This window comes from Schistocerca cancellata, chromosome 2 (assembly GCF_023864275.1).
Source record: "Schistocerca cancellata isolate TAMUIC-IGC-003103 chromosome 2, iqSchCanc2.1, whole genome shotgun sequence".
Classification (NCBI taxonomy): domain Eukaryota; kingdom Metazoa; phylum Arthropoda; class Insecta; order Orthoptera; family Acrididae; genus Schistocerca; species Schistocerca cancellata.
The window spans coordinates 923,830,388-923,858,072 of record NC_064627.1 but is presented as its reverse complement, the minus strand read 5'-3'; the positions used below and the strand labels follow the sequence as shown (position 1 = coordinate 923,858,072).

The 27,685-nt window shown below is 45.1% G+C and overlaps 1 protein-coding gene across 1 annotated transcript in view; it reads left to right on the top strand.

The window, feature by feature from the left end:
- The first annotated feature begins 601 nt into the window (after window positions 1-601).
- The window catches only part of LOC126162864 (cAMP-dependent protein kinase catalytic subunit 3-like), a 269,609-nt gene continuing 242,525 nt past the window's right edge, over window positions 602-27,685 (top strand). The window contains exon 1 of the mRNA XM_049919641.1: window positions 602-840. Coding sequence (XP_049775598.1) covers window positions 687-840 — 154 coding nt within the window. The 5' untranslated portion in view covers window positions 602-686. The remainder of the gene's footprint in view (window positions 841-27,685) is intronic.

The following is a 27,685-nucleotide window of genomic DNA, read 5'->3' as shown; positions in this document are numbered from 1 at the left end:
AAAGTTTAACAGATTCCTTTAAGCAATCATGTGGATGACCTCACACTGGTTGCATTCGAGCGCTCGGATGCGGCACACCTGCATGTAACAAGTCGCGGTTTTAACATTTTTTATCATTTACGACACATTTTGTATGACTGAATATTGCAAACAGGTTATCTAAGGAACGTTTTAAACAAATAAAAATTAGGTTAAAAACAATTCTACGCTGGTCTACCCCCTTGAAACGATTTCTGTTGCCGCGGAGAGTGGAACGCTTTGGCGTTTCCTTGCAAATAGTACTTGTGGCAACAAGGTTGCAACTTTCAACATTAAATCTCAGTTGCCAACTAATTTAAATCAGACCTAAGTTAAATAACACCAGCGAGAATCAGTCACCTTCTTGAATTTAGAGTATGGTATAGCTTTAAGAACTTTTTGCTGTGACTCGAGACATCAACGACCAGCGCTTTAGTGCGCTGCTTTGCACACGGCTGCCCGAGCTCGCCGTGGTCAAGGTGCCAGCCGCGATGTAAACAAACAACGAGCGTCGCTAGTTTTCGAGAACGCCACTGGCCGCGCTGGCGGCGCAGCGTGCGCGAGCTGCGGCTCCGGTGGGTGGCGGGCTTTCAGTGCTTGGCCGGTGTGCGGCGAGTGAGGTTTGTCGACGGTTATTTGGGGATGGTAGTTCGCGGACCGCTGCACTGATGGCCTCGTCCAAAGTGGCGCGTCTGCGCCAGCAGCAGGCGTCGGGCACCGCGTGCATCACCGGAAAGGAGCCTCTCATCTCTGCCGATGCCGGAGACTCCGACAGCGAAAAGGACCGCGGTCTTAAGGACTTCGACATCATCAAAACTATAGGTGCGTTTGACAGCAGCCGCACTAATCACACCTACCTCACCCATTATCTCTTACACTATGATTGCTCTAAAACAATCTTCATACTTACATTGTGTCATGTCATGTACTTAGATTTTCCCTTGAGAGTTTTCGCAGGGTGTCATTGTCCTATGTAGAATGAAATGTTGCGCAACATAACAGGGTTTGTCATTTGAAATGTCGTCAGAATGATTATTTTTTTCCTCTCTGTTACGTACCTAATTCAAAAATCGGTGCTGAATTAAGCACAGAAATTAAGCAGTCAGTTAGTTCTCTTTGTTGACATTAGACGACATAGAAATGGATTTGTCGTCGTTGGTGGTTTCTACATAAAGAATAAATAGTTTTTAGGAATTCTCATTGTTGACGTTACAGAGCATTGTTTCGGCGTGTTCGTGGGCTTAATACCGGGAATGTTTTTCTGGAGAGTGGAAACTTCCCGGAGAAAAATTAACAGAAGACTGTGGTGTTGTGATTGCCTCCTTTATCCTGATGTGTCAAATCAGTTTGAAATGTGCCTTTCGAGATATTTTCTTCATATGAAGTTGTATTTACTTCACAGTCTTGCAGACACGATTTATTAATTAGTTTTCACCTGTGCTGTTTCAATATGTGCTTTCATTTGCATTAGTTTACATGAAAGTAAAGTTGCATTTAAGCATCATAATTAATTATAATCGCAATTCACGACGTATTTGTTTACGTATCTGGGAATACATGACTTACATGTGAGCGACTACAGAACAACGTACGTATTCATTACCTGGCTACTAAAAGGAGAAATCACACCGAACAACAGCAACTATAACATCGGCATTAGCGTGCAACGACACGTCTCTTTTAATAGGTAAACGCGGATTAACATAAAAAGTGAAGTCGGGAGTTAACACCCTGTCGATGTCGAGGAACATATGATGTAAAAATAGGCGGTGGCGAAGGATTTGATCAAGGCACATATTCATTATTGTCCAACTGCTTGTCGTAATTACTGCTGGGAGGCAGGTACCGAACGCGGAATCAGCGTTTTCGCTGTTTCTAAAATTTCTTTCCTGTCACCTGTTTTTTGGCGGGTGTTCGTGTTGCAGCGCTACGGCGACGTGCAAGACGGACGCTGCGGAAGTGGAAATGCGTAGCTGTCATCGGCGGAAGTTTGATAAGTTATGCCCGACCAAAGGATGATACGCCCTCGGTCGCAGTCTATGCATATTCCCTTGCAACAAGATGTTTTATTTAAGGGGGTCATTCCGTCGGATAGGTGACTCACAGAGGTCGCCCGATAAAGCGAAAGGCTATTTTATAGCACTGGCATCTTTCGTTTTTCGAAGAGTATATTACCACTCTGTGATTCTGTACGCTTGCAAGTAAATGAAGGAACTGAGAAACAAAAGAATATCAATCCGTGGAGATAGTCACTAAAGGCGCAGCTGTAGCCCAGCTGGAGAAATGCGAGTTCTTTTCTTGAAAGAACCATCAAGACATTACCGGAAATGAGTTACGGATACTATCTACGCAACTTCCTAAATACAACACTACGCTGTAAATAAATGTGTACATCCGTAATCACAATATTTACTAAAAAAATAAGTGTGTTAAGTATAATTAATCCTACTTGCGTCTTCTGTCTTCTATATCAAATAACTCTTGCAATCGTGTTTAGTAATTGTAGTAGTTTCCACATTTCCCCATTTTTAATCGATGTTACTGGGAACTGAGCCATCATTACCCATAACATACCTTTTTTTCTACACCATAATATGCGTCACCAGTGCTGTGCCATTGCCAGTGTGTTTAAACTATTCACTATGAGAGATGTGGCACTATTGTATCTATGATTTGCACCTTTCCCTAACTGCTCATGTATGGTGTGGCAGGCACGTTACATGTACATAACATAGGTAAGTTAAATCAAATCACTAGAAACATCAGCTATAGTATAAAAAGGATATTCAAGAATTATTGAAACGTTTTCACATATACATAAGTTATAAAAATCGTATTTCTAGTCGTACTAGCAAGCAGGTACATCACATGATGCCACTAGCAGTCAAAGAATATTATGTTAGAAGCGTAAACAATAGTTACTCCCTCGTGGCCTAACTAAAAAAAAAATAATATTGTGAGTTTAAAATGAAAATATACAAAAGTGTTTAGTATCCATGGTAAAACTTGTACTTGTTTTGCAGTTGAGATTCGGGAATCATGCAAGTAATATCGATTTTTGAATAACTTTATGAAACAGGAAGCAACATCTAAAAAAAATCTGATAAAATATATGCTGCAGTAATTTTGACTAGTCAAACACTATTTGCTGACTAAACTGCTGAAATTCAAGCAGCGAATCATCTTTGGTGAAGAAGCGAACAAAAGTGTTTGGCAGCAGGTTGACCCATTCTCCAAAAACTTTAAAAATTGACGAAAAAGAAACATGTAGTAGGCGTCTCATATCCGCTACAGATTATTATTCGTATGTTCCTTCGAGAATAAATGGCAAGGCCAAAGCGATTTGCTGCTCGTGTTATTGCAGAAGATCATGTCTTGGTCATGGAAAAAAAACAATTTAGGTTTATTCCAGCATTGGGAGTTCCACAACAGTATATGTAACAAGGTGTTAATAGTGGGATATTGCCGTTGTTGTACAGAATATATACAGAAATAACTGTTGTTAAAATCATAGAGTAATTTTTAGATATAAATTTAAAAAAATATTAAAAAATAAAAAAAATAAAAATAAAAAACACAAAAAATGAAAAAGTTGTTATATTAACTTAAGTATGTTGTTAAATTAACTTAATTATGTCATGTATTGGAAAATTTGACTCGTTCCACATCAGTACGAAATGTCGTATTGATGATCCATGGAACTAGTATTAATCTAATCTAATCTAATCTTAAAAAAGCTAGTTCAGTTTCCTAGTTCCCAGTCACATGCGACGCGACACGTCGGTGTTGCCAGTGCCTAATATTCAAATGTAGACATTACATTCAGCACACTGTATTCCGAATGTAGTTATGAAGTGCTGGACTAGCATGTGGATAGGAAATTGCGTACCTGTCAACCTGAGTCTGGCAGTTCGTATCAGGTGTGAGCTAGCACAATAATTCGAGCTTGATACACTGAATTAAAGATAATTTATTTTAGTTGACTTTTCCTTTATTACCTGCTTGATATCGCCGGCCGCTGTGGCCGAGCGGTTCTTGGCGCTTCAGTCCGCAACCGCCTGCTGCTACGGTCGCAGGTTAGAGTCCTGCCTCGGGTATGGATGTGTGTGATATCCTTAGGTTAGTTGGGTTTAAGTAATTCTAAGCCTAGCGGACTGATGACCTCAGATGTTAAGTCCCATAGTGCTTAGAGCCATTTTTTTGCTTTATATCGGTAAGTGACGTCGTATACCTTTCAATATACTTTCGAGAAATCGGTTTCAGCATTTTAATTCTACAAGACTCAATATACAATGATTCGAAATTAAGATGCAGTATTTTGGTAGGTTCCCGTTACATTGTAGTTGAAGTTGATCGTATTAACTAAAGTTGTACAAGGAGAAGTGAAATGAAAGATAATATTAGCGTATCAGTGACTGTGCTTGTCAAACAATATAGATTCATACAGTGTTTTATTAATTAACAAGTTACGATCACCAAAGTAAATAAATTCGGACCTGGAAATTTAACCCTCCAAAGATACTACAATCAGGACTGCTGTGATATTTCGTTGTAGTTCTTCTGTTGACACTGCTGTCGCAGATGCGACCGTTATCGGGAGATTCTGTGTTGCATATAGTTCGTGTACCGAGCGGAGATGTTTGCTTCTACTACGCCATTAAATTACCGAGCTACAGAAAGAGGTAAATTCATATTACACAACATGTAAACTTTTTAGTTTTCCTTTATTATGATCGCAATTCGGAACCTGAGACATTTTGCGCGTTTTAAATATTGTATTACGTAGCATTTCTAATTGTAGTCAGTAACAGTTTTATGTTCCTTCTAGTTTGTTTAGTCAACGGGGCTAAGTTAAACATTTGCTTAATTGGGTAGGCAGCCCATGAGTAGGATGGTGCTTCTTTGTGATGTACAGATAGGTGTTCTTTTTGCATTAACAATTAAATTTCCTCCATTAGTCGCTAAACCAAAACGAAGCATTTGGAGAATTGTATTTTAGTTTAATTAAATTATTTAATGTACGAGATTCGTAGGCAAATATATTGAGACTGCAATTCAGCCACGAAATTCAGTCGAGGAAGAAAATGATGGAGACCATACTCAGTTAACAAGAGAATGAGTAGATGCGATATTTACGCTAAAATGTAGTCTGGTTTGCAATATTCATACGTTAGAGGCTTCAGTTACGGATGACGTTGAGGCCCATGTATAAGGCATATAAAACATGAGGACCCTGTAGAGAAGAATGCATGATTGATGAGATATTATCAGTAGCAATTAAAAATTAAACGACGTACCGGCAAGTTGGAAGCCATTGGGGAAAAAAAGCGTTAGCTGTAGGAAAGAGAGGAGGAAGAAATTTAATACTGTCCATCGACGACGAGGTCATAAACGGAGAATAAGCTGGCAATTATTCACAAGGTTACAGCACGAAGTTTCCAGATAGCATTTTCAAGGAATGAGGCTCGCATACACTATAAGCTAATTTGGAAAACCATCGATAACGAGAGGGTCGTACAGCAGTATGATCCATGCCCCTTCCGAATGAGTTAAGCGAAGAGCTGTTGTATTATTACCGGAACTAACTGACATCTTCGTAATGCCCAAAATCTTCTTTATCGTATTAATGTCTGAAGAATAACCAGTCTGCAGCAGCCGAATGCTTTTATTGACGTAAGGTATGGCAGTGGACAAGATCATTCAAGTGACTGGATGCCTCCTAAGCCTAACAGGATGCGTTTCACACTTCGATACTTTGCTCACCATTAGTCACGATGAGAAAGTGGTAATTTCCAAGAATGATTGCCTATTAAAGTAGCGGGGTCCGAACGATACATGTCGAACGTGCGATTCTAAATCGATCACGCGACTCTGGTGGCGGGCGTTATGAGTATGTTTACGGTGGTCACTGCAGCAATGACAAAAGAAGACCGTTACAAAAATACTCGTAATTACAAAGGAGATGACTTACCTTACTCGTCGTCGGTCTTGTCGTCACGTGAAAGGCCATGTGATGTGTACATTACGGAAAGAATTCCCTTTTTGCCATAAATTCGCGGTCGTATGTAACTTAGAGCAACTAGGGGAACGGCGGAAAACATGAAAATGACGATCACAAATAATTGATCATAACGCCCGCCACCAGAGTCGCATGATCGATGTACAATCGCACGTTTGATATGTATCGTTTGGATCCCGCGACTTCGATGGGCAATCATTTTTGGAAATTACAGAAAACTTTCTCAGTAGGTTGAATGGAAACCTCAATTTTCGTGTGACATGTGAGATATCAAAGCACGAAACTGTTTCAACCGCTGACAAGACAGGCGTATTTTAAAATAAGGGATTAGTTGTGAATTATCGTGAAGTTGGCCATTTCAACCGTAAGTGTCTTATTTATCACAGTTATCCGCTCATTTTTCGTTTTCGGTGTTGTTTGCGTAGAATAGAAAGAAAGGTTGTCATTGATTCAATTGGTCTGCCTCTGTAGCTCAGAGGTGAGAATGTCTGGCTGCTATGCAGGGGACCCGGGTTCGTTTTCTGGTACTGCCAAGACTTTTTCCTTGGCGAATAGACTGGAACGGGGTGCACTCAAATGGATGGGGCCAGTTGAGAAGCTACTTGGGTATGAAGTAGCAGCGGAAGGGCCTAGAACACTAACAATGACTGGGAGAGCAGTGTGATGAGCCTTTGCAGCTATACACCACGTCCAAATGACGTCATTGGCAGAGGGTGATACGGTGGTCAATCGGTCCCGATTTGCACGTCTGAGCTAGAACGTGAGGCATTGCCTTGCTTATGATACGTCTGCAGTGGGATAGATACCGCATAGTGATATAAAAAAATCAGGGAAGAAGGAAACGACAATTATGATGTGCGGTTTAAAGCAGTAAAGTTAATATTTGTAGTAGTATGCGTAGGTCTTTTCCTAGCGCAGTCACTTCATAGAGAACCTTACAAATTTTCAGGAACTTCTAAAACTAGCTTGTGTATGATACACATCAGAGAACATAGCAGAATACCAGGTGTGGAGGGTGGTGGTGGTGGTGGTGGTGGTGGTGGTGGTGGTGGTGGTGGTGATTATATGGATGTGAGCGGAACATGCAGCCAGGTGAATGGGTACAACGTGAACGAAGTAGGTTCTTTGTTGTATTGCAAGAAATAGGAAGAGACGAGACGTAATGCAGGGTGGATTACGTCATTAGGAAACATGCAGGTACAACGTGAACATATATTGCTTGAAACCGTAATGCATGAAAAAGTCTAGGGGAGTGTATTACGTAGCAGCAGATGTAAAATTGCTGATGACGGCGGCGGTAGTGGTGGATGCTCTTAAGGCGGAATTCCTCTATTCTTGGAGAAATAAGCGATGCCTTGCTTTAAATATCTACATTGGATCGGGAATCGAATCGTAACACTCGACCGTCTCGAATGCTTAAAGGTCTAAAATTTGCTTCTGGTTGACGCCCATCCATTATAAACTCAGCAGAAGGCATCTCAGGACGTCAAGGAACTAGCGTCCCAGCGAAGGTTTTGGCTACGATGTTACTTTAAGGAAATTATTGTACGGTAGGTAGAATTGAAGGTTTGGATCAGAGCGTGTACTCTGGTGGAACCATTCGGTTAGCATTGCCGGGAAAGGCTAGGACTGGGTTTCAGTCCTGCCGCGATAAGGGTTCTAAGACTGTCACAATCGAGAGTACAATTTTCCCATATTACTGTTTCTTGTCGTAAAGGTTAGAGATGACAAGAAGCTATGACAATGTTTTTTAGTCATATCTGGTCCTCAGTTTTGGCAGGTTCTTTAGATTGTCGAAATTTTGTGTCAATCGTGTAAAGTTCAGTATCGTTATGTGCGAGGAGTACGTATAAGGATGTTTTTTATTATTGCTGTTCATTTAGATGGCTTTGGCTGGAATCCTTTGCCGCCAGAAATGTTGTGTTTATCGAAAAAATGAGTGATGTAACTATTAGAAATTTTATACAACACTTAGCTAGTCATTGTTAAGTCTATTTGAAACAACATTTTCTAACAAACCGAGCAAGACTGAGCCAGAGGAAAATTCTGGAGAACTGACGTCAACATTTCTTCCTGCCATCCAGATTTAAATTTCGCACATTTGCTGAATCTTTGTCAGGTGTCAGCATGGTTTCTTTGAAAAGAGATGTCCTTCTCCAGCTTCGTTCTATCCGAACGTGATTTCCCTGTCTAATGACTTGCGGTTTTCCCTTACGTTGCTACACATGTACATGGACGCCTGACAAGCATGCCTGATAAGTCGTTTTGTGCGAGTGTGTTGAAAACTCCTTCGCCTCCACACGGTGCATGCATCAGTTTGTTCTTGATGTATGTGGAGCTCAGGCGACAAGGACTGGCTCGTTTTAGCCGGCTTTGGCGTGGTGATTTTAGAAAAGAGGAAACTTTGTATGTGGGATAAAAACATTAACTGAACTGAAAACATATTCTCATAGTAAATTACTCTGAACTTAAGAAATATCCTCACGAATTGTACGCTTATTTTAAGAAGAATAGAGGACAATATTCGAAGCTCCAATTATTCGCAACACCTATCAAAAATCAGGAACTAATCACTATAGAAACTTTAGTGTTACAACAATATTTTGATTTCCCAACTGCTGGAGAGAGTAAAGACTGCATAACGTGCACCTGCACTCACCTGTAACTTGTGAGTGTTGCCTTACATACTTCATCTCATCGGACATATTTATTTTTTATTTCTTTCATTCTGTGAACAGTTTTCTGTGAATATATCTTTTTAACGACATGTTCGTTTGTCAAAGGACCAGCTGTTTTGTATTTTGTTATATGTATAGCGAGTGCGAAACCAGTCTTTGTCTTAGCGTGATGGGCTTTATACACTCCTGGAAATTGAAATAAGAACACCTTGAATTCATTGTCCCAGGAAGGGGAAACTTTGTTGACACATTCCTGGGGTCAGATACATCACATGATCACACTGACAGAACCACAGGCACGTAGACACAGGCAACAGAGCATGCACAATGTCGGCACTAGTACAGTGTATATCCACCTTTCGCAGCAATGCAGGCTGCTATTCTCCCATGGAGACGATCGTAGAGATGCTGGATGTAGTCCTGTGGAACGGCTTGCCATGCCATTTCCACCTGGCGCCTCAGTTGGACCAGCGTTCGTGCTGGACGTGCAGACCGCGTGAGACGACGCTTCATCCAGTCCCAAACATGCTCAATGGGGGACAGATCCGGAGATCTTGCTGGCCAGGGTAGTTGACTTACACCTTCTAGAGCACGTTGGGTGGCACGGGATACATGCGGACGTGCATTGTCCTGTTGGAACAGCAAGTTCCCTTGCCGGTCTAGGAATGGTAGAACGATGGGTTCGATGACGGTTTGGATGTACCGTGCACTATTCAGTGTCCCCTCGACGATCACCAGTGGTGTACGGCCAGTGTAGGAGATCGCTCCCCACACCATGATGCCGGGTGTTGGCCCTGTGTGCCTCGGTCGTATGCAGTCCTGATTGTGGCGCTCACCTGCACGGCGCCAAACACGCATACGACCATCATTGGCACCAAGGCAGAAGCGACTCTCATCGCTGAAGACGACACGTCTCCATTCGTCCCTCCATTCACGCCTGTCGCGACACCACTGGAGGCGGGCTGCACGATGTTGGGGCGTGAGCGGAAGACGGCCTAACGGTGTGCGGGACCGTAGCCCAGCTTCATGGAGACGGTTGCGAATGGTCCTCGCCGATACCCCAGGAGCAACAGTGTCCCTAATTTGCTGGGAAGTGGCGGTGCGGTCCCCTACGGCACTGCGTAGGATCCTACGGTGTTGGCGTGCATCCGTGCGTCGCTGCGGTCCGGTCCCAGGTCGACGGGCACGTGCACCTTCCGCCGACCACTGGCGACAACATCGATGTACTGTGGAGACCTCACGCCCCACGTGTTGAGCAATTCGGCGGTACGTCCACCCGGCCTCCCGCATGCCCACTATACGCCCTCGCTCAAAGTCCGTCAACTGCACATACGGTTCACGTCCACGCTGTCGCGGCATGCTACCAATGTTAAATACTGCGATGGAGCTCCGTATGTCACGGCAAACTGGCTGACACTGACGGCGGCGGTGCACAAATGCTGCGCAGCTAGCGCCATTCGACGGCCAACACCGCGGTTCCTGGTGTGTCCGCTGTGCCGTGCGTGTGATCATTCCTTGTACAGCCTTCTCGCAGTGTCCGGAGCAAGTATGGTGGGTCTGACACACCGGTGTCAATGTGTTCTTTTTTCCATTTCCAGGAGTGTATTTAACGCTCTGGAAAAACGGGTAACTGTGGTAAAATAGAAAACTTTTCCAGCAATTTGCCATACATTTGCTTTATGTTGCAGTGCCGTTACAAAGACTGCCTCACCACTGAGTTTGCTTGTACAAGCTTGCACGTTGACGATACACAGTCTACACCGTATCGAGTTTGATATGCTTATACGAGCATAAATGAAGCAATACGGATCAAATATAAGGCTACTGGAACAGTCCGAATGCTTCAGTAAAATTACCATACAAACAGTTGAGCATACGTGCAAAAAGTGCTTTGTCACACAGGATTGTCAATTTTGCAGTTGGCTCGTGTTTCTTTGTAGCTGTGTCGCTCAAGTGCCGATGGCAAACATCTTTCTCTGACAGCAATCACGGGTCACACTTACTCGACAAGAATTCCTTTGGTCTGTTAATGGCATGTAATCCTTGTACAAGTCTACGATCATATGGATATAAGGTGAACATCAACAAAAGCAAAACGAGGATAATGGAATGTAGTCGAATTAAATCGGGTGATGCTGCGAGAATTATATTAGGAAATGAGACGCTTAAAGTAGTAAATGAGTTTTGCTATTTCGGGAGCAAAATAACTGATGTCGAAGTAGAGAGGACATAAAATGTAGACTGGAAATGGCAAGGAAAAAGTTTCTGAAGAAGAGAAATTTGTTAACATTGAGTATAGATTTAAGTGTCAGGAAGTCGTTTCTGAAAGTATTTGTATGGAGTGTAGCCATGTATGGAAGTGAAACATGGACGATAAATAGTTTAGACAAGAAGAGAATAGAAGCATTCGAAATGTGGTGCTACAAAAGAATGAAAAAGATTAGATGGGTAGATCACATAACTAATGAGGAGGTATTGAATAGAATTGGGGAGAAGAGAAATTTGTGGAAAAACCTGACTAGAAGAAGGGATCGGTTGGTAGGACATGTTCTGAGGCATCAAGGAATCAACAATTTAGTATTGGAGGACAGCGTGGAGGGTAAAAATCGTAAGAGACCAAGAGATGAATACACTAAGCAGATTCGGAAGGATGTAGGTTGCAGTAGGTAGAGATGAAGCTTGCACAGGACAGAGTAGCATGGAGAGCTGCATCAAACCAGTCTCTGGTCTGAAGACAACAAGAACAACAACAACAACAACACATCTTAACGCGTTTCAGATTGAGACGTCATCAGACTGGCCAGTCCTACTAGAGCAATTCCGACTCTGATCGCCGGCCGGAGTGGCCGTGCGGTTCTAGGCGCTACAGTCTGGAGCCGAGCGACCGCTACGGTCGCAGGTTCGAATCCTGCCTCGGGTATGGATGTGTGTGATGTCCTTAGGTTGGTTAGGTTTAATTAGTTCTAAGTTCTAGGCGGCTGATGACCTCAGAAGTTAAGTCGCATAGTGCTCAGAGCCATTTGAACCATTTTTGAACCGACTTTGATTTTCCGTAGTTTGCTAATTGCTTGCAGATGTATGTGTTTACCTCTTCCGACTAGGCCACTGCCGTTTATCTCCCCTCCCCTATCCTTGCCTGACTGAGTTACGCTCCGTGTCAGTGTCGAGGAGACGTTAAACTAACTTCTTTCCTTTCTGTGTAGCCATGCACCAAGATGACACGGCTCTTTATCGCTCTCAGCCTCCGAGACTGCATCCTGCGCAAAAACGTTTCACTCTCTCCCTTCTCTGGGATAAAAGAATCTTAGTGCGTGCCCTTATCATTCGCTTTAACACTGTTTACTGTCAAAGGCCCGACTGAAGGTGGTTCGCGCAGGCTTTTCATTATTCCCGCCCGTTTCCATTCGCTGTACTTCTCCGCTGAATCGACTGCTTTAACGCGTCGAAACGGGCTCCTATTGCAGCGTGTCTTTACAGCAGTACTTGAGCTGATAATGAAAGGGAACAAACGCCGCACATAGAAGCGCGCCCGAGTGAAACCGCGGTCGTTGCTTTCGCCAGTGTCCCGATGACCTCGTTACCCCACCGACGGTGCAGAGCTGTAGCGGCTAACGAAGACTATTCAGAGGAAGAGAAGAGGCGCCGCCTATTTGGACCTGCTTCGCGCCGGCTGGGAGGCGAGGTTCGGCGTCCGAAGCGCCAGGTGGCAGGTTGCGGAGGACGCGCGGCGCGGGTTTCTCCGGTGTTAATTGTGGGCCGGTCCATAAAAAAGTGAGAGCGCCTGCGGTCTGGCTGCTGCTTCACGTTTCCTGCCGCTCGAGCTCCTACCTGCTGTCCCGGGAGGCCTCGCACAAACCACACGCCCATATTTAGAACGAGGCGTATCCGAAAAAGTAAGGGCCATTCCATCACCAAAACTACTATATTCGTTAGATAAAGCCTTTGGTGGTGCTCTTAGTTTTCTACAAACACGAAGTAGGCAAAGAAATTCTGCTACTTTGGGAGGAAAGTAATCTATGTCAGTGTGATGCCTCGTGTAAGGAGGAGAAATGCGTACTATCACGTTTCCGACTTTGATAAAGGTAGGATTGTAGCCTATCGCGATTGCGGTTTATCGTATCGCAACATTGCTGCTCGCATTGGTCGAGATCCAATGATTGTTTGCAGAATATGGAATCGGTGGGTTCAGGAGAGTAATACGGAACGCCGTGCTGGGTCCCAACGGCCTCGTATCACTAGCAGTCGAGATGACAGGCATCTTATCCGCATGACTGTAACGGATCGTGCAACCACGTCTCGATCCCTGAGTCAACAGATGGGGACGTTTGCAAGACAACAGCCATCTGCACGAACAGTTGGACGACGTTTGCAGCCGGCCGGTGTGGCCGAGCGGTTCTAGGCGCTTCAGTCTGGAACCTCGCGACCGCTACGGTCGCAAGTTCGAATCCTGCCTCGGGCATGGATGTGTGTGATGTCCTTAGGTTAGTTAGGTTTATGTAGTTCTGAGTTCTAGGGGACTGATGACCTAAGATGTTAAGTCCCATAGTCATCAGAGCCAATGCAAGAATAATCAGCTTAATTTTTCAGGGAACTCCTCGACAGAATAGGAGTGACCCAAGAGGAAACTCTTCAGTTTGGATTTGAAAGCGCGTGGAATACCGCTAAGATGTTTGAATTCCAGTGGTAGCTTATTGAAAATAGATGCAACAGTACACTTACACCTTTCTGCACAAGATTTATGGAAGTCCGACCCAAATGCAGGTTTGATTTCTGCCGAGTATTAACTGAGTGAAAGCTGCTTATTCTTGGGAATAAGCTGATAATTGTTAACAAGAAATAACAGTAAACAATATTATATATATATATATATATATATATATATATATATATATATATATATATATATATATAGGCCAATGTCGAAATACCCAGACTAGTGAACAGGGGTCGACAAGAGGCTCGCGAACTTAACACCACTTACTGCTCGAACCACCTGTTCCTGAACCAAAAGTACCCTTTTAGAATGGGAAGAGTTACCCCAAAATATAATACCATACTACATAACCAAATGAAAATAAGCAAAGTAGACTCATTTTCGTGTCAATCACTTCAGGTACCGTTCGAATAGTAAAAATGGCAGCATTAAGTTTCTGAACAAGATCCTGAACGTGGGGTTCCCACGACAGTTTAGTATGTATCTGAAAACCTAGAAATTTGAACTGTTCAGTTTCACTAATCATATGCCCATTCTGTGACATTAAAACTTCGGGTTTTGTTGGATTGTACGTTAGAAACTGCTCTACCAGCATTTCTGGTGTATTATGCACATTTTAGAACAACTTTTGAGGTCTAGACATCATTGTCTAGTCTTTCCTAACCTCACTGCTGTAGTCGTCATGATCGATTTGAGCAACTGTTGATTCCTTCGTCCATAAAAATTTAATTACTGTGCGTACTTTACAGCTGGTGGGAGCATGTGTTGTCCAAGCCATTGTTTGTTTTCACCCATAGCCAAACTGGCACTGAATCGAAATTATGACTTAACGTGGATTTAGATATCTCTGTATAGAAGTAAATGTATTTTTACTGAGCTGTTGGCAGTATGGTTCCATAAATTCAAGCGAAATAAAAAATCTGTGATTGGCGATGCATTCGTTCAATTTTGGTGTTAGCTGCAGACATGTGAATATAAACAAATAGCCATTACTCCTGAAAACACCATACAGACTAATATATAAGATTTCTTTCTTTCATAGTTGTCGTGGTCAGCAGTGGTTGAGTCACTATTTTCCCGTCGCTGGTGGCTATTTTTGCTTTAAATACGTCGGTCCAAGGCGGGGTCTGTGTTCTTGGGTGAATGTCGCTCTCCTAAAGCTGGGCTGCGAGTTCATGTCTTGCGTTCTTGGGAACATATGTTGTAAAATTTACTGTAGAGCACGTTGCTCTAGACGAAGATGAAATGGCTTTTCACATTTTCCAGACTCATGTTGATGCCTATTTTCCAATGTTTCTTACCGTTTTTTAAACTCAGATTATCTCCTTCCATTACAAAGATGTTATATTGAAACACACAAGTTTACATGCAGTCTGATCACCACAGAAACTGCGCATCGACTGATTGGAGGAGAGATTGACGTAAGGCACTTTGATCTGCAATGGGAAGCAGTGTTTGGCACAGACACCATGCTCCATCCAGTAATGAACTTTTTAAACATTTTCTCCACTATTCGGCACTTGGAGCAAGTTCAAGGACATGTAACACAATACCGAGGACACAATAGCACTGAAAACGGGTTTTGTGAAAAAATTGCATTTAGAACGTTTGACGTTTTTACTCTTATTATGTAGATAGGTCAGACCCATTGCAACACAGTTCACGGTGAATGTCAGCCTTATTATTTTCTTCTGGATTGGCAAACGGAATCACTGCCCATGATTCGTCGGCGGCGAGTTATATTTTCTAGTGGTTAGCGTCGCTGCCTCTAGGTCGCAGGGTCCCGGGTTCGCTTCCTGGCTTCCTCGCTATGGGCCTGGATGTTTGTGATGTCCTTACCGTTTCGTCTCGTCCTCATCACTAAGAATTGTAAGTCACCAAGTGACTTCAAATAGAAAGACTTCTACCATGCGGCTGACCAATCTTTGTCGGTGTGTCCTTGCCAATGTTATACTACCACCACCACCACCACCACCACCACCATCATTCATCATTTTTAGCACTAAATTGAGGAACTTCAGCTATTCGCACACTCAGGATCCGTGAGTACTTCTACTCTAACACAAGTTGTCGCTTGCGTATTTCCCAACCAGTCGGTTGTTGTTATAGTTACGCGCGTCTAAATCCATAGCGATCGAAGTCATGGCATGGACTTCCAAGAGAGAAATAAAAGGTGAACGGTGTTTGAGAGCACTATAATGGTAATGTCAGACGTAGAATCCGCTAAGACGGCATCCGAGCGTCTACCTGACCGGCTGCAACCGACAGTCTGTCCCAGGGCGGCTTTAACTTCCTAGGTCACCAGAACCCGCATCCAAGTTCTAACTCCAACGAACTTGAGAGACCCTGATTACCGCCTGGCAGTCATAAAGGTCAGTAACTGAACTGCTGAACTTAATGAAGCCACTAAGATTAGGTCTAAATGGAAACTGTGTTCGAATATCTTCGTCATCTGATGCAGACAGGTACTTGGTTTAAATTATCCGGAGGGATCAGTTTGCGAATAACATCTTGTCAGTTCTTACAGTCACCAGTTTCGGCTGTGACTATAAATTTAAGCCAAACCAATTTTGCTTGTTTTCTCCCCTTATTTATACGTATGAGGATGACTGTAGAACGTAGTCGAAAAGTGTGCTTGTAACAATAAACCATTTATGGTCGTCCGGTAAATAAAAGAATAAAAACTGATTTTTTTTACTGTTCTCAGATACGATAGTTACGTTGTATTTCACGACGATCTTGGTACGCTATTCAAATTTCTTACAGCAATTAGAGGGGAAGGCGACTCTTTGTTACCATATAACCAGAAAAAAGACTGAGGGGAAACAAGATATCTCCACAGTCTGCTCCACCGTAATAATAATGTGTGTAAGATGTGACAGGTTGCTGAATTTCTGAAGACCTAGCAAAAAAATGGCTCTGAGCACTATGGGACTCAACTGCTGAGGTCATTAGTCCCCTAGAACTTAGAACTAGTTAAACCTAACTAACCTAAGGACATCACACACATCCATGCCCGAGGCAGGTTTCGAACCTGCGACCGTAGCGGTCTCGCGGTTACAGACTGCAGCGCCAGAACCGCGCGGCCACTTCGGCCGGCGAAGACCTAGCAACTTCTTGGAATTTAGCGATGATAAAGGATTGCGATACAAGTTCTTGTAATGTCTGGGTGATTCCATATAGGAATTATTAAAGTTTCTGGTATAAGTTAAACATATTTCGAAGAAAAATTCATGATACATCACTTATCAAGTATAAAGGTGATTTGAACGCAGGAGGGCTTTGCTAAGGTTGATACTATCACAAGTGGTGGTCCGCCTTCATCTAGCCTATGAAATAGATCATGACGTCAGGAATTGAAGGACTCTCAGTTTAACATGGAATAGGGAGCGTGGTAAGGCTTTTGCTTTCCCAAACGCGTAAAGTTATTTTTTTTTTTCTCATAAGAGAATATGGTTTTAAAGTACTGACAATTCTTTGAACAACCAGTGATGGAGCAGTAAACAGTATTCGTGATTTATGCATTAAACATAGAGAAATTTCGTTTATCCGAGTGAAAATATCAATTTCTTCACCCTGCAAACATGTTCAAATGAAATATATAATATTAAAATGACGATTACAAAGTTGACCCATACTGTGAACAGACAGAAGTATGTTGATCCAAAAACTCACATCCATTAAAGTCCTGGGGCACAGAACACGATCGTCAGGTATAGCACAGCAACAGCCCAAATATGATAATCATAGACAAGTCTGCAAACAGTGACTAGTTGTGGATTTGTGTACAGGTAAATAAAAAAAAATGAGCCGTCATGTGATCGGAATAGACGGCAGGCAGCGACGGCGCATTTACGTTCCACCACTGGTCACGGGATTCGTCCGAGTAACTATCTGCCTTGAACGTGACCGCGCGTGTGCTCATGAATACAGGAAATTTCTCATCCTCGTGGGATTCCCGGAGAAGCTTCCGAGACGGAAACAGGAGAACTGGTAACAAGAATCGGTACACTGTAAGTAGATGATATCTAAGGGAAAGGGGCGGGACGTGTCTCTGTAGTTGAGCTGTCAGCCTGTCTTAGAACCCAGGCTTTGTTCTCGGTGCAACCAAGGATGTTTTCCTCGAGGGTGGATTGGAACGGGTGTACTAGATCTAATAAGGGTAACTGAGACTACTTAAAGATAATTCATTGCCCCAAGTTTTAAAGCACACCTTAACACAGGGGAGAATAGTGTGTTGAGCGCACGACTGTCGCATGAGAGCCTCAGTCGAGAGGTACTACGTAGTTCTCTGGGTGTGGTCAGGAAGTGTGGCTTCGCTGAATCGTTCAAAGCAATGGCTGGTGGAAGGCTACAAGCATTTCCTTCTCGATCCTTGCCCATGTAGAGGTTGTGCAGTATCTCCAATCGACCTTAAGCCCTGATCGTACACCTTTTCCTTTCTGGTCGCGGAGTTAGGTAAGATAACCTATGCCTCAGCATTTACAATGGCCTAGGGAGCAAACGTGTACGTGATGGAATGTTGGTCGAGGGGTAATTAAAAAGCTTTACAGCAAGTACTCAAATATTATACAGTGTTATGGAAGTTAGTATTCTAGCTTGCTACTCAGACCAATCGTAACTGGCAACAGTAGCAATATAATACACATTATAAAATTTTCGATATGCTGGGGAGTGTATGTCAGTCAGCTCTGAAGGGATTGCTCGCCCCCTGTTCTTTTTAATGAGCTGTCAGATGATTCAGACGAGTCTCGTTCCATAAAGTCTCATCTCAAGCCAGGGGCAGTACAGTTTTCTTTAATTACGAAGGTACCGATAGGAGTGGAGACCCTAATTAACCATGCACGGTAAAAACAGTGAGCTGAACGTTTGGCGATTTCATGTCAGGTAACACATCAATTGATTCTATCAGTGACGAGCCGTATGTACGACATTTTGAAGAAAAGTGGTAATATTTGTTGCAAGCTAATTGTCACAGCGATTTCGCTTGTTATAACAGATATTGCTCAAACCACGAAATGTGAACTTCGATATTTAGTAGTAAGGGCACTAATGGCCATCCTGTTGAGTACCCCAAATACATAATCATAGAACAGAACGCTGCCCGCATCATATCTGTTTTTGTGTGGATCCGAATTACAGTTCAGAGTTGGGCACAGTTACCGATCCCTCGTTACCCACACACCATCAAGGCTGCAGGAGCAACAGCTGTGCGATTGCGTACTGAAGTCGTTCATACGTTTCCCTTCAACATACGTTACTGAATTAGCTTTGCAAGATTGTAAAGGCTTGGCCACTTTTCTGTTCCCTATAGCTGCTAACTTCGGACGTTCCGTTGCATAAAAAAACAAAATGGCTCTGAGCACTATGGGACTTAACATCTGAGGTCATCAGTCCCCTAGAACTACTTATACCTAACTAATCTAAGGACATCACATACATGCATGCCCGAGCAGGATTCGAACCGGCGACCGTAGCGGTCGCGCGGTTCCAGACTGTAGCGCCTATAACCGCTCGGCCACCCCGGCCGGCATAAAAAAAACACACTATCTAAACGGATCGTAACAGCGAAGTTATCTGCAGCTGACGGCGGTAGACGGGATCTGTTCTTGGAGAGCGATATATCGGTGAACAGATAACGGGCGCGACTATGCTCTTTCTTTGGCTGGTTGTTGCTGTGGTAGTACTCCTATACATTGTCTAGCTGTCAATGGCTTCGTTATTCTGATCAAGTTGTAGAGACAGTGTTTCACAGTAGAGCTTCTATGAAGAGATGAGGTAGTGAGGGAGGCAAACCTTGAGGACGAGTCCTGAGTGCTACTTGGATAGCTCAGTCGGTAGACCACTTGCCAGCGAAATGGGAAGATCCAGATTTCGAGTGTCGGTCCGGCACACAGTTTTAATCTCCCAGGAAGTTTTATTCTGTACTGTTGCTGGCTCCGTACTTTCCGTATGCAGTATCGCAGTTTCTCTAGAGCTGAGATACTGAATTGGCACTGGATTTACCGCAAGTTTTAGCTCGAGCTGTTGAGAACGCCAATCCCTCAATCGACGGGCATGGCCGAAAGTTTCCTCATAACGACCCGCTCTATACGACGAGGAGGGCGTAAAGGCTCAAAACGACCTCTTCCCATTGTTCCCGCAGCGCTGCTTGGCGCAGTTACCGCCGGGTATCGCATAATAAACGAGGCTCTTAGCATACGTAACGAGCGCGTTAAACGGCGAACGCGTCGGTCCAGGCGCGGTGAGCCGTGCTAATCCGAACGGCGACGGGACGCTGCTAATACGGCTCGGCGCCACACGTCACGTGACACACCGCCTCACTGCGGCGCTGGACACCAAGCAGCCTTGGAAGCGAATTAGTATTTGCATCCAGGTGGGGCGGCAGCGCGTCGTTCTAATGCGGCAGAAGATGGGTGGTATGACACTTCCCGAAACGTCGCGAGATATCAACGCTACCACCCGGCAGGGGACCCGAGAAACCTTCATCAGTCTTGATATAGTTCCCATCGAATAAAAGCAGAGTTCACAGCACTCCAGTCATACTTGGGTCAATTTGCTACCGTTTTCAGCTCTTTCGACTTGACATCAACATCTGCCCGATGGAGCATACGTAGTTATCCACTACGCCATTTACACTCCTGGAAATTGAAATAAGAACACCATGAATTCATTGTCCCAGGAAGGGGAAACTTTATTGACACATTCCTGGGGTCAGATACATCACATGATCACACTGACAGAACCACAGGCACATAGACACAGGCAACAGAGCATGCACAATGTCGGCACTAGTACAGTGTATATCCACCTTTCGCAGCAATGCAGGCTGCTATTCTCCCATGGAGACGATCGTAGAGATGCTGGATGTAGTCCTGTGGAACGGCTTGCCATGCCATTTCCACCTGGCGCCTCAGTTGGACCAGCGTTCGTGTTGGACGTGCAGACCGCGTGAGACGACGCTTCATCCAGTCCCAAAGATGCTCAATGGGGGACAGATCCGGAGATCTTGCTGGCCAGGGTAGTTGACTTACACCTTCTAGAGCACGTTGGGTGGCACGGGATACATGCGGACGTGCATTGTCCTGTTGGAACAGCAAGTTCCATTGCCGGTCTAGAAATGGCAGAACGATGGGTTCGATGACGGTTTGGATGTACCGTGCACTATTCAGTGTCCCCTCGACGATCACCAGTGGTGTACGGCCAGTGTAGGAGATCGCTCCCCACACCATGATGCCGGGTGTTGGCCCTGTGTGCCTCGGTCGTATGCAGTCCTGATTGTGGCGCTCACCTGCACGGCGCCAAACGCATACGACCATCATTGGCACCAAGGCAGAAGCGACTCTCATCGCTGAAGACGACACGTCTCCATTCGTCCCTCCATTCACGCCTGTCGCGACACCACTGGAGGCGGGCTGCACGATGTTGGGGCGTGAGCGGAAGACGGCCTAACGGTGTGCGGGACCGTAGCCCAGCTTCATGGAGACGGTTGCGAATGGTCCTCGCCGATACCCCAGGAGCAACAGTGTCCCTAATTTGCTGGGAAGTGGCGGTGCGGTCCCCTACGGCACTGCGTAGGATCCTACGGTGTTGGCGTGCATCCGTGCGTCGCTGCGGTCCGGTCACAGGTCGACGGGCACGTGCACCTTCCGCCGACCACTGGCGACAACATCGATGTACTGTGGAGACCTCACGCCCCAGGTGTTGAGCAATTCGGCGGTGCGTCCACCCGGCCTCCAGCATGCCCACTATACGCCCTCGCTCAAAGTCCGTCAACTGCATATACGGTTCACGTCCACGCTGTCGCGGCATGCTACCAATGTTAAAGACTGCGATGGAGCTCCGTATGCCACGGCAAACTGGCTGACACTGACGGCGGCGGTGCACAAATGCTGCGCAGCTAGCGCCATTCGACGGCCAACACCGCGGTTCCTGGTGTGTCCGCTGTGCCGTGCGTGTGATCATTGCTTGTACAGCCCTCTCGCAGTGTCCGGAGCAAGTATGGTGGGTCTGACACACCGGTGTCAATGTGTTCTTTTTTCCATTTCCAGGAGTGTATGTAAAAGTGAATTCAGAATGAATGTTCGTACTGCGGTATCGTCCAGAGGTGGCGGTGCCACACCGAAGTCTGCAACCTACGTCGATAGCACAGACATTAGATATGTCTCGCTACAATCAGCAAGGAAGAATCAGAGAGGCTGAAGAAGGCACACCCTCTCTATCAGCACAGCGGCGCCCTCGCTCGGAGATCAGTGTAGAGCTAAGCAGAGCAGCAATCTGGCCCAGTTTGTGACCTCCACTGAAGCAGTCAGTATCATCGAGTAGGATTAGAGAGTTAGTAAAGTCCTAGACGAAAATGTACTTCTGTGAATGTTGAAAAGAGAAGAGCTGTAATTGAATACATCAAGTGATGCTTTAACAGTCAGTGACAGCTGTGAATAATCAAGCGCTCCCTTGATGGAGGACTATATTAAGTTTAGTAAATTTTTGAATCATTCATGTAATAAAGTGAACTAATTGCACACGTAGCCCGCCCGGTTGGCCGTGCGGTCTCACGCACGGCTTTCCGGGCGGGAAGGAGCACCTGGTCCCAGGCACGAATCCGCCCGGCGGATTTGTGTCGAGGTCCGGTGAACCGGCCAGTCTGTGGATGGTTTTTAGGCGGTTTTCCATCTGCCTCGGCGAATGCGGGCTGGTTCCCCTTATTCCGCCTCAGTTACAATATGTCGGCGATTGCTGCGCAAACAAGTTCTCCACGTACGTGTACACCACCATTACTCTACCACGCAAACATAGGGGTTACACTCGTCTGGTGTGAGACGCTCCCTGGGGGGTCCACCGGGGGCCGAACCGCGCAGTAACCCTGGGTTCGGTGTGGGGTGGCGGGGGGGGGGGGGGTGAAGTGGACTGTGGTAGTCGTCGTGGGGTTGTGGACCACTGCGGCTGCGGCGGGGACGGAGCCTCACCGTCGTTTCTAGGTACCCGGTTAACATACAATACAATACAATTTCACACGCTGCAGTTCAGATAAGCCATTTCGAAGAGCAATTAAGGAACACGCGGTTATGGCCAGATGATTCTAGTTTCGTCTTGTCACAATACATACGTACATACACATAGTGGAGATCATGCAGCCTTAGGATCACGCGCCGATCGTAGTGTTCCTCCGTAAGTGTAGATCTTGTGCGTCTTGGATTCATTTCTCATGCCAGTGAGAACAGAAGGTTCTGCAGTTCATCAATCGCTCCCTTGGTCTCCCACTGGGGTGGATACCATCAGGTTTTCCCGTAAGTACAGGTCTGACCAAGAAAGAGTCTGGTCCTTTACCAGTGTGTTCTGTCAGACTTTTTCTCTCCGCTTTCATTTTTTGTACAATCTTTCCTTGTTCCATCAGGTCATCCAGTTCTTCATGCAAATTCCTGTTCTCCTCCGAGATTGGTCCAAAGATCTTTCTCATTATTTTCCGTTCACAGATCTTTCAGTCTTTCTTCGTAGTGCTTAAGATTTCATTTTCGTACAACGGTGCTGCACTGCATTATAGGCTTCAAATATAAATGTAGCGATTACAGATAGCTGTAATTAATATATAGCGATACATCAAGAAGAATTACTGACTGTAAAAGAAAGTTCAGTTTTTACATACTTCACAGGTGTTGTATATGAGTTCCCTTGGTCACACGGACAATATCTAAATGATAATTCATTTCACGTACTGATGCGAGAGCATCAGAAATGTAGTATTGGTCTCGGCAAAGGAGACATGTATACAACGTCGTTCACGTAACTCCATGATAAGAACTTCGTGGGTGCCAGTTCCGGAGTTCTTGGTTGCCAAGTCTAGAATGCAGCGTCATTACATCCAATACGACCTATCCAACAGCGTTTGCGGTATTTACTCACGTAGTGGTAAAGCGTATGCCTCGAATTCGAAAGGTCAAAGAATTGAATCCCTGTCAGAGTTTAAAATTCTTCAGTCCGCCTTTACACCAGCCTTCACCTCTGTGATGTGAAGATATACCAGGAACGACACGTGGTTAGACTTCCATTTTACACTGTAGGTCTCCTTTCCTAGATAGAATTAGTGGGGTAGTTCAGGGGCATACAAACAGCTGAGTTTGCCAATTCAAAGACGCGCATCATGCGGCCGAATATCCCTCTTAACTCAGGCCAATCAAGCCAAACTACTATTTTTTTGTGGGGGAAGTGTGTTGAGATTTTAATGTGCGGACATCCATACTCCTGTTCCATCTTGCGGAAATAAGTTATCCATCGAATCCTTTTCAGTCTGTGACATTAACCATTTCTCAAGCATGTACACCTAAATATTTGTGGAAACACTTAGCTCAACGAAGAAAAGTGGTCCATGCAATATTTGTGTTGGCATCGCACAGAGCACATTAACTTTCAGGGAGTCAAGCTGATGTTCAATTACACTCAGAGGCTATTTTGTACTCGATATTCGAATTTTGTCCCGGTTAAGTTTGCCACTTAAGTGAAATGTTACCTCATCGCTAAAAACTAAATATCCAGCAAATGCTTCTGTCTCCATGTCTTCCAGTATTGCTCCGCCACTCATGGACCAGCTTCCGATTCACTATGCTTGCACAACGATCGAAATTTTGAACTTTCTTTCACTTTCTCTATAATTGATGTGTCGCTATGCGTTGAATAGTTACATCCATATGTAACCTCTGTACTCATTTTGGGCTGTCTTGTATTTTGTGAACTGTAATGGTCCCATATAGCTACTCCCTTGTGAATGGCACGACAATGTTCTTAAGTGAGATTCCATTCCGGTAACCGTGACATGCTATGTTATATTACCAGGAACTCTTCTTTCCAGCCACTAAGCTGTATAATATTTTGGACACTTGTATTTAATTAAATAGGTGACAGTGCAAATTGTGGCGAGTGCCTTTCGGAAATCGAGGAAAATGGCTTCAACCTGGTTACTGGTATCCACTATCTTCTGTTCTCACGGGCTAACAGAATGAGCTGGTTTCGCACGATCGTTGTTTCCAGCATCCATGTTGGTGCATAGAGATTTTCAGTCATGATTCAAGTCAGCTAAATAGGACTACAGTTGTGTGCATACTTCGCCAACTTGAATGCATAGATTCTATAATAGCGATAAGGCGCCTAGAAAGACCATGTCATGTGAGATTAAGATAAAAACGAACAGCTTTTAGAAACTTGACATTTGTTAGGTCGTCGCAGATGGCTCTACATTGTTAATGTATATGCAAGAATTTGTATAATAGCCTAGTTAATGCCGGAACACTCGTTGTAAATTGTTGATGTGGATATCCCATGGTGTTATTTGATAAGTCAGCTCTTCACCTCAACATCCTTCTAGGGAGCCATTCAATAATTAGGTTTAGGTGTCTGCAGATATCTCCTGCCACTCTCCCTGCAACGGAGCGGTGTTGTGCAACTACTCTGGGAAGGATTGATTTCGGCGTCTTACTTCAACGATTTTGTCATTCACACCGAGAGATGTACAGTTAGTGTGAATTTGGACTCCGTGGGTACAGCCGGTTTGGTTCACTAGCATTTCCGTAAAATTACATTGTCGTTATGAAAAAGAAAACTGAGAAATTCATATCACAACGTGAATCACAGAGAAGCTAACTTCGTTATGTTTGGCAGGTTTCGGCTTTCAGGGCTCAAGAGCAGTAGAACTATTGAACCACGATCAAACCAGTAAATGCAGGTTTGAGCCAGACCACTACTTTTCTTTTAGGAGTGGTATCTGTTAGCTAATGATAGGCCAGTCTGACGCAAATTTACTCTCTTCCTAAGCTATCTCATGAACAAACACTCATGGCGGCTTGTGTGTTCCGGACTGGCAACAATATTCAGTGGACAACGCCCTGGACTTGTATTCGGGCTGAATGAATTTCCTCCAGGTATCTAGCCGTCTTGTTTTCCTTCATGCGTCGCTAATACTGGGATGGACTATGTCAGGTAAACTATGTGGTGATTTGTTAAACAAGACGACTCCGATTTCCCTATCACCTCTTTCAATCTCCACGCCGTCGAAGAATGATAAAAGCCAGCTTTTCTTCGTTCCGAACTGGGACAGGAATGCATAAAAAAGTACAGTTTTAGCAGTATTCTTCTAGTTGCGCCGTTGAGTTAGCATTTACCGTAATTACGGAAAGAGATCTGGCCAAACTCCTCATTCGTTCGTTGAGGACTAGAGAAAAATAACCACAATATACACTCCTGGAAATTGAAATAAGAACACCGTGAATTCATTGTCCCAGGAAGGGGAAACTTTATTGACACATTCCTGGGGTCAGATACATCACATGATCACACTGACAGAACCACAGGCACATAGACACAGGCAACAGAGCATGCACAATGTCGGCACTAGTACAGTGTATATCCACCTTTCGCAGCAATGCAGGCTGCTATTCTCCCATGGAGACGATCGTAGAGATGCTGGATGTAGTCCTGTGGAACGGCTTGCCATGCCATTTCCACCTGGCGCCTCAGTTGGACCAGCGTTCGTGCTGGACGTGCAGACCGCGTGAGACGACGCTTCATCCAGTCCCAAACATGCTCAATGGGTGACAGATACGGAGATCTTGCTGGCCAGGGTAGTTGACTTACACCTTCTAGAGCACGTTGGGTGGCACGGGATACATGCGGACGTGCATTGTCCTGTTGGAACAGCAAGTTCCCTTGCCGGTCTAGGAATGGTAGAACGATGGGTTCGATGACGGTTTGGATGTACCGTGCACTATTCAGTGTCCCCTCGACGATCACCAGTGGTGTACGGCCAGTGTAGGAGATCGCTCCCCACACCATGATGCCGGGTGTTGGCCCTGTGTGCCTCGGTCGTATGCAGTCCTGATTGTGGCGCTCACCTGCACGGCGCCAAACACGCATACGACCATCATTGGCACCAAGGCAGAAGCGACTCTCATCGCTGAAGACGACACGTCTCCATTCGTCCCTCCATCACGCCTGTCGCGACACCACTGGAGGCGGGCTGCACGATGTTGGGGCGTGAGCGGAAGACGGCCTAACGGTGTGCGGGACCGTAGCCCAGCTTCATGGAGACGGTTGCGAATGGTCCTCGCCGATACCCCAGGAGCAACAGTGTCCCTAATTTGCTGTGAAGTGGCGGTGCGGTCCCCTACGGCACTGCGTAGGATCCTACGGTGTTGGCGTGCATCCGTGCGTCGCTGCGTTCCGGTCCCAGGTCGACGGGCACGTGCACCTTCCGCCGACCACTGGCGACAACATCGATGTACTGTGGAGACCTCACGCCCCACGTGTTGAGCAATTCGGCGGTACGTCCACCCGGCCTCCCGCATGCCCACTATACGCCCTCGCTCAAAGTCCGTCAACTGCACATACGGTTCACGTCCACGCTGTCGCGGCATGCTACCAGTGCTAAAGACTGCGATGGAGCTCCGTATGCCACGGCAAACTGGCTGACACTGACGGCGGCGGTGCACAAATGCTGCGCAGCTAGCGCCATTCGACGGCCAACACCGCGGTTCCTGGTGTGTCCGCTGTGCCGTGCGTGTGATCATTGCTTGTACAGCCCTCTCGCAGTGTCCGGAGCCAGTATGGTGGGTCTGACACACCGGTGTCAATGTGTTCTTTTTTCCATTTCCAGGAGTGTAGATTCATGTGTTTGTTTCCAGTGTGATATCACATACGAGCTCGCGACCCGGAGGTAGTGTATCCAAATCCAAGTGGAAGAAGAAATTCTCTGTCTCTAAATTAAGTTCATAAGAGGAGAAGAGCAGCATATGAAAAGTTCATAATAATCACACTTTCGCTGTCTTGGGCACTTTTCACCTCGTTTACGAAGAGCATTGGATGGGGTGAGACCATTAAATGCTGCACATGTTCCGCGAGCCAGGCAGGACATCAAACTTCGCGATACCATTAGTACTTTCCGAGAATAGCAGTCTGTCTTTCCTTGACTCCACACCTACTGCATTTCAGACAGGACAGACCAGTACCCAGTATATCCCGCCGCACTGAAGTTATGTATGTGACACACCGTTCATAAATCACAGGAAGATTGGTAGAGGGAATAATTCAACTCGCTTGTACACCTGTCTGTGGTGGTTCATTGCTAAAATTTTACCAAAGGATGTAGGATTCCTGTTATCTGTTAATCTCAAAATTTTTTGTGCACTATTGAGGATTTTAATGTTCGAAAGATAATACCCTCATTACACTTTTCTGTTCGATACCAATGTCAGAACTCGTTCACCACGTTCA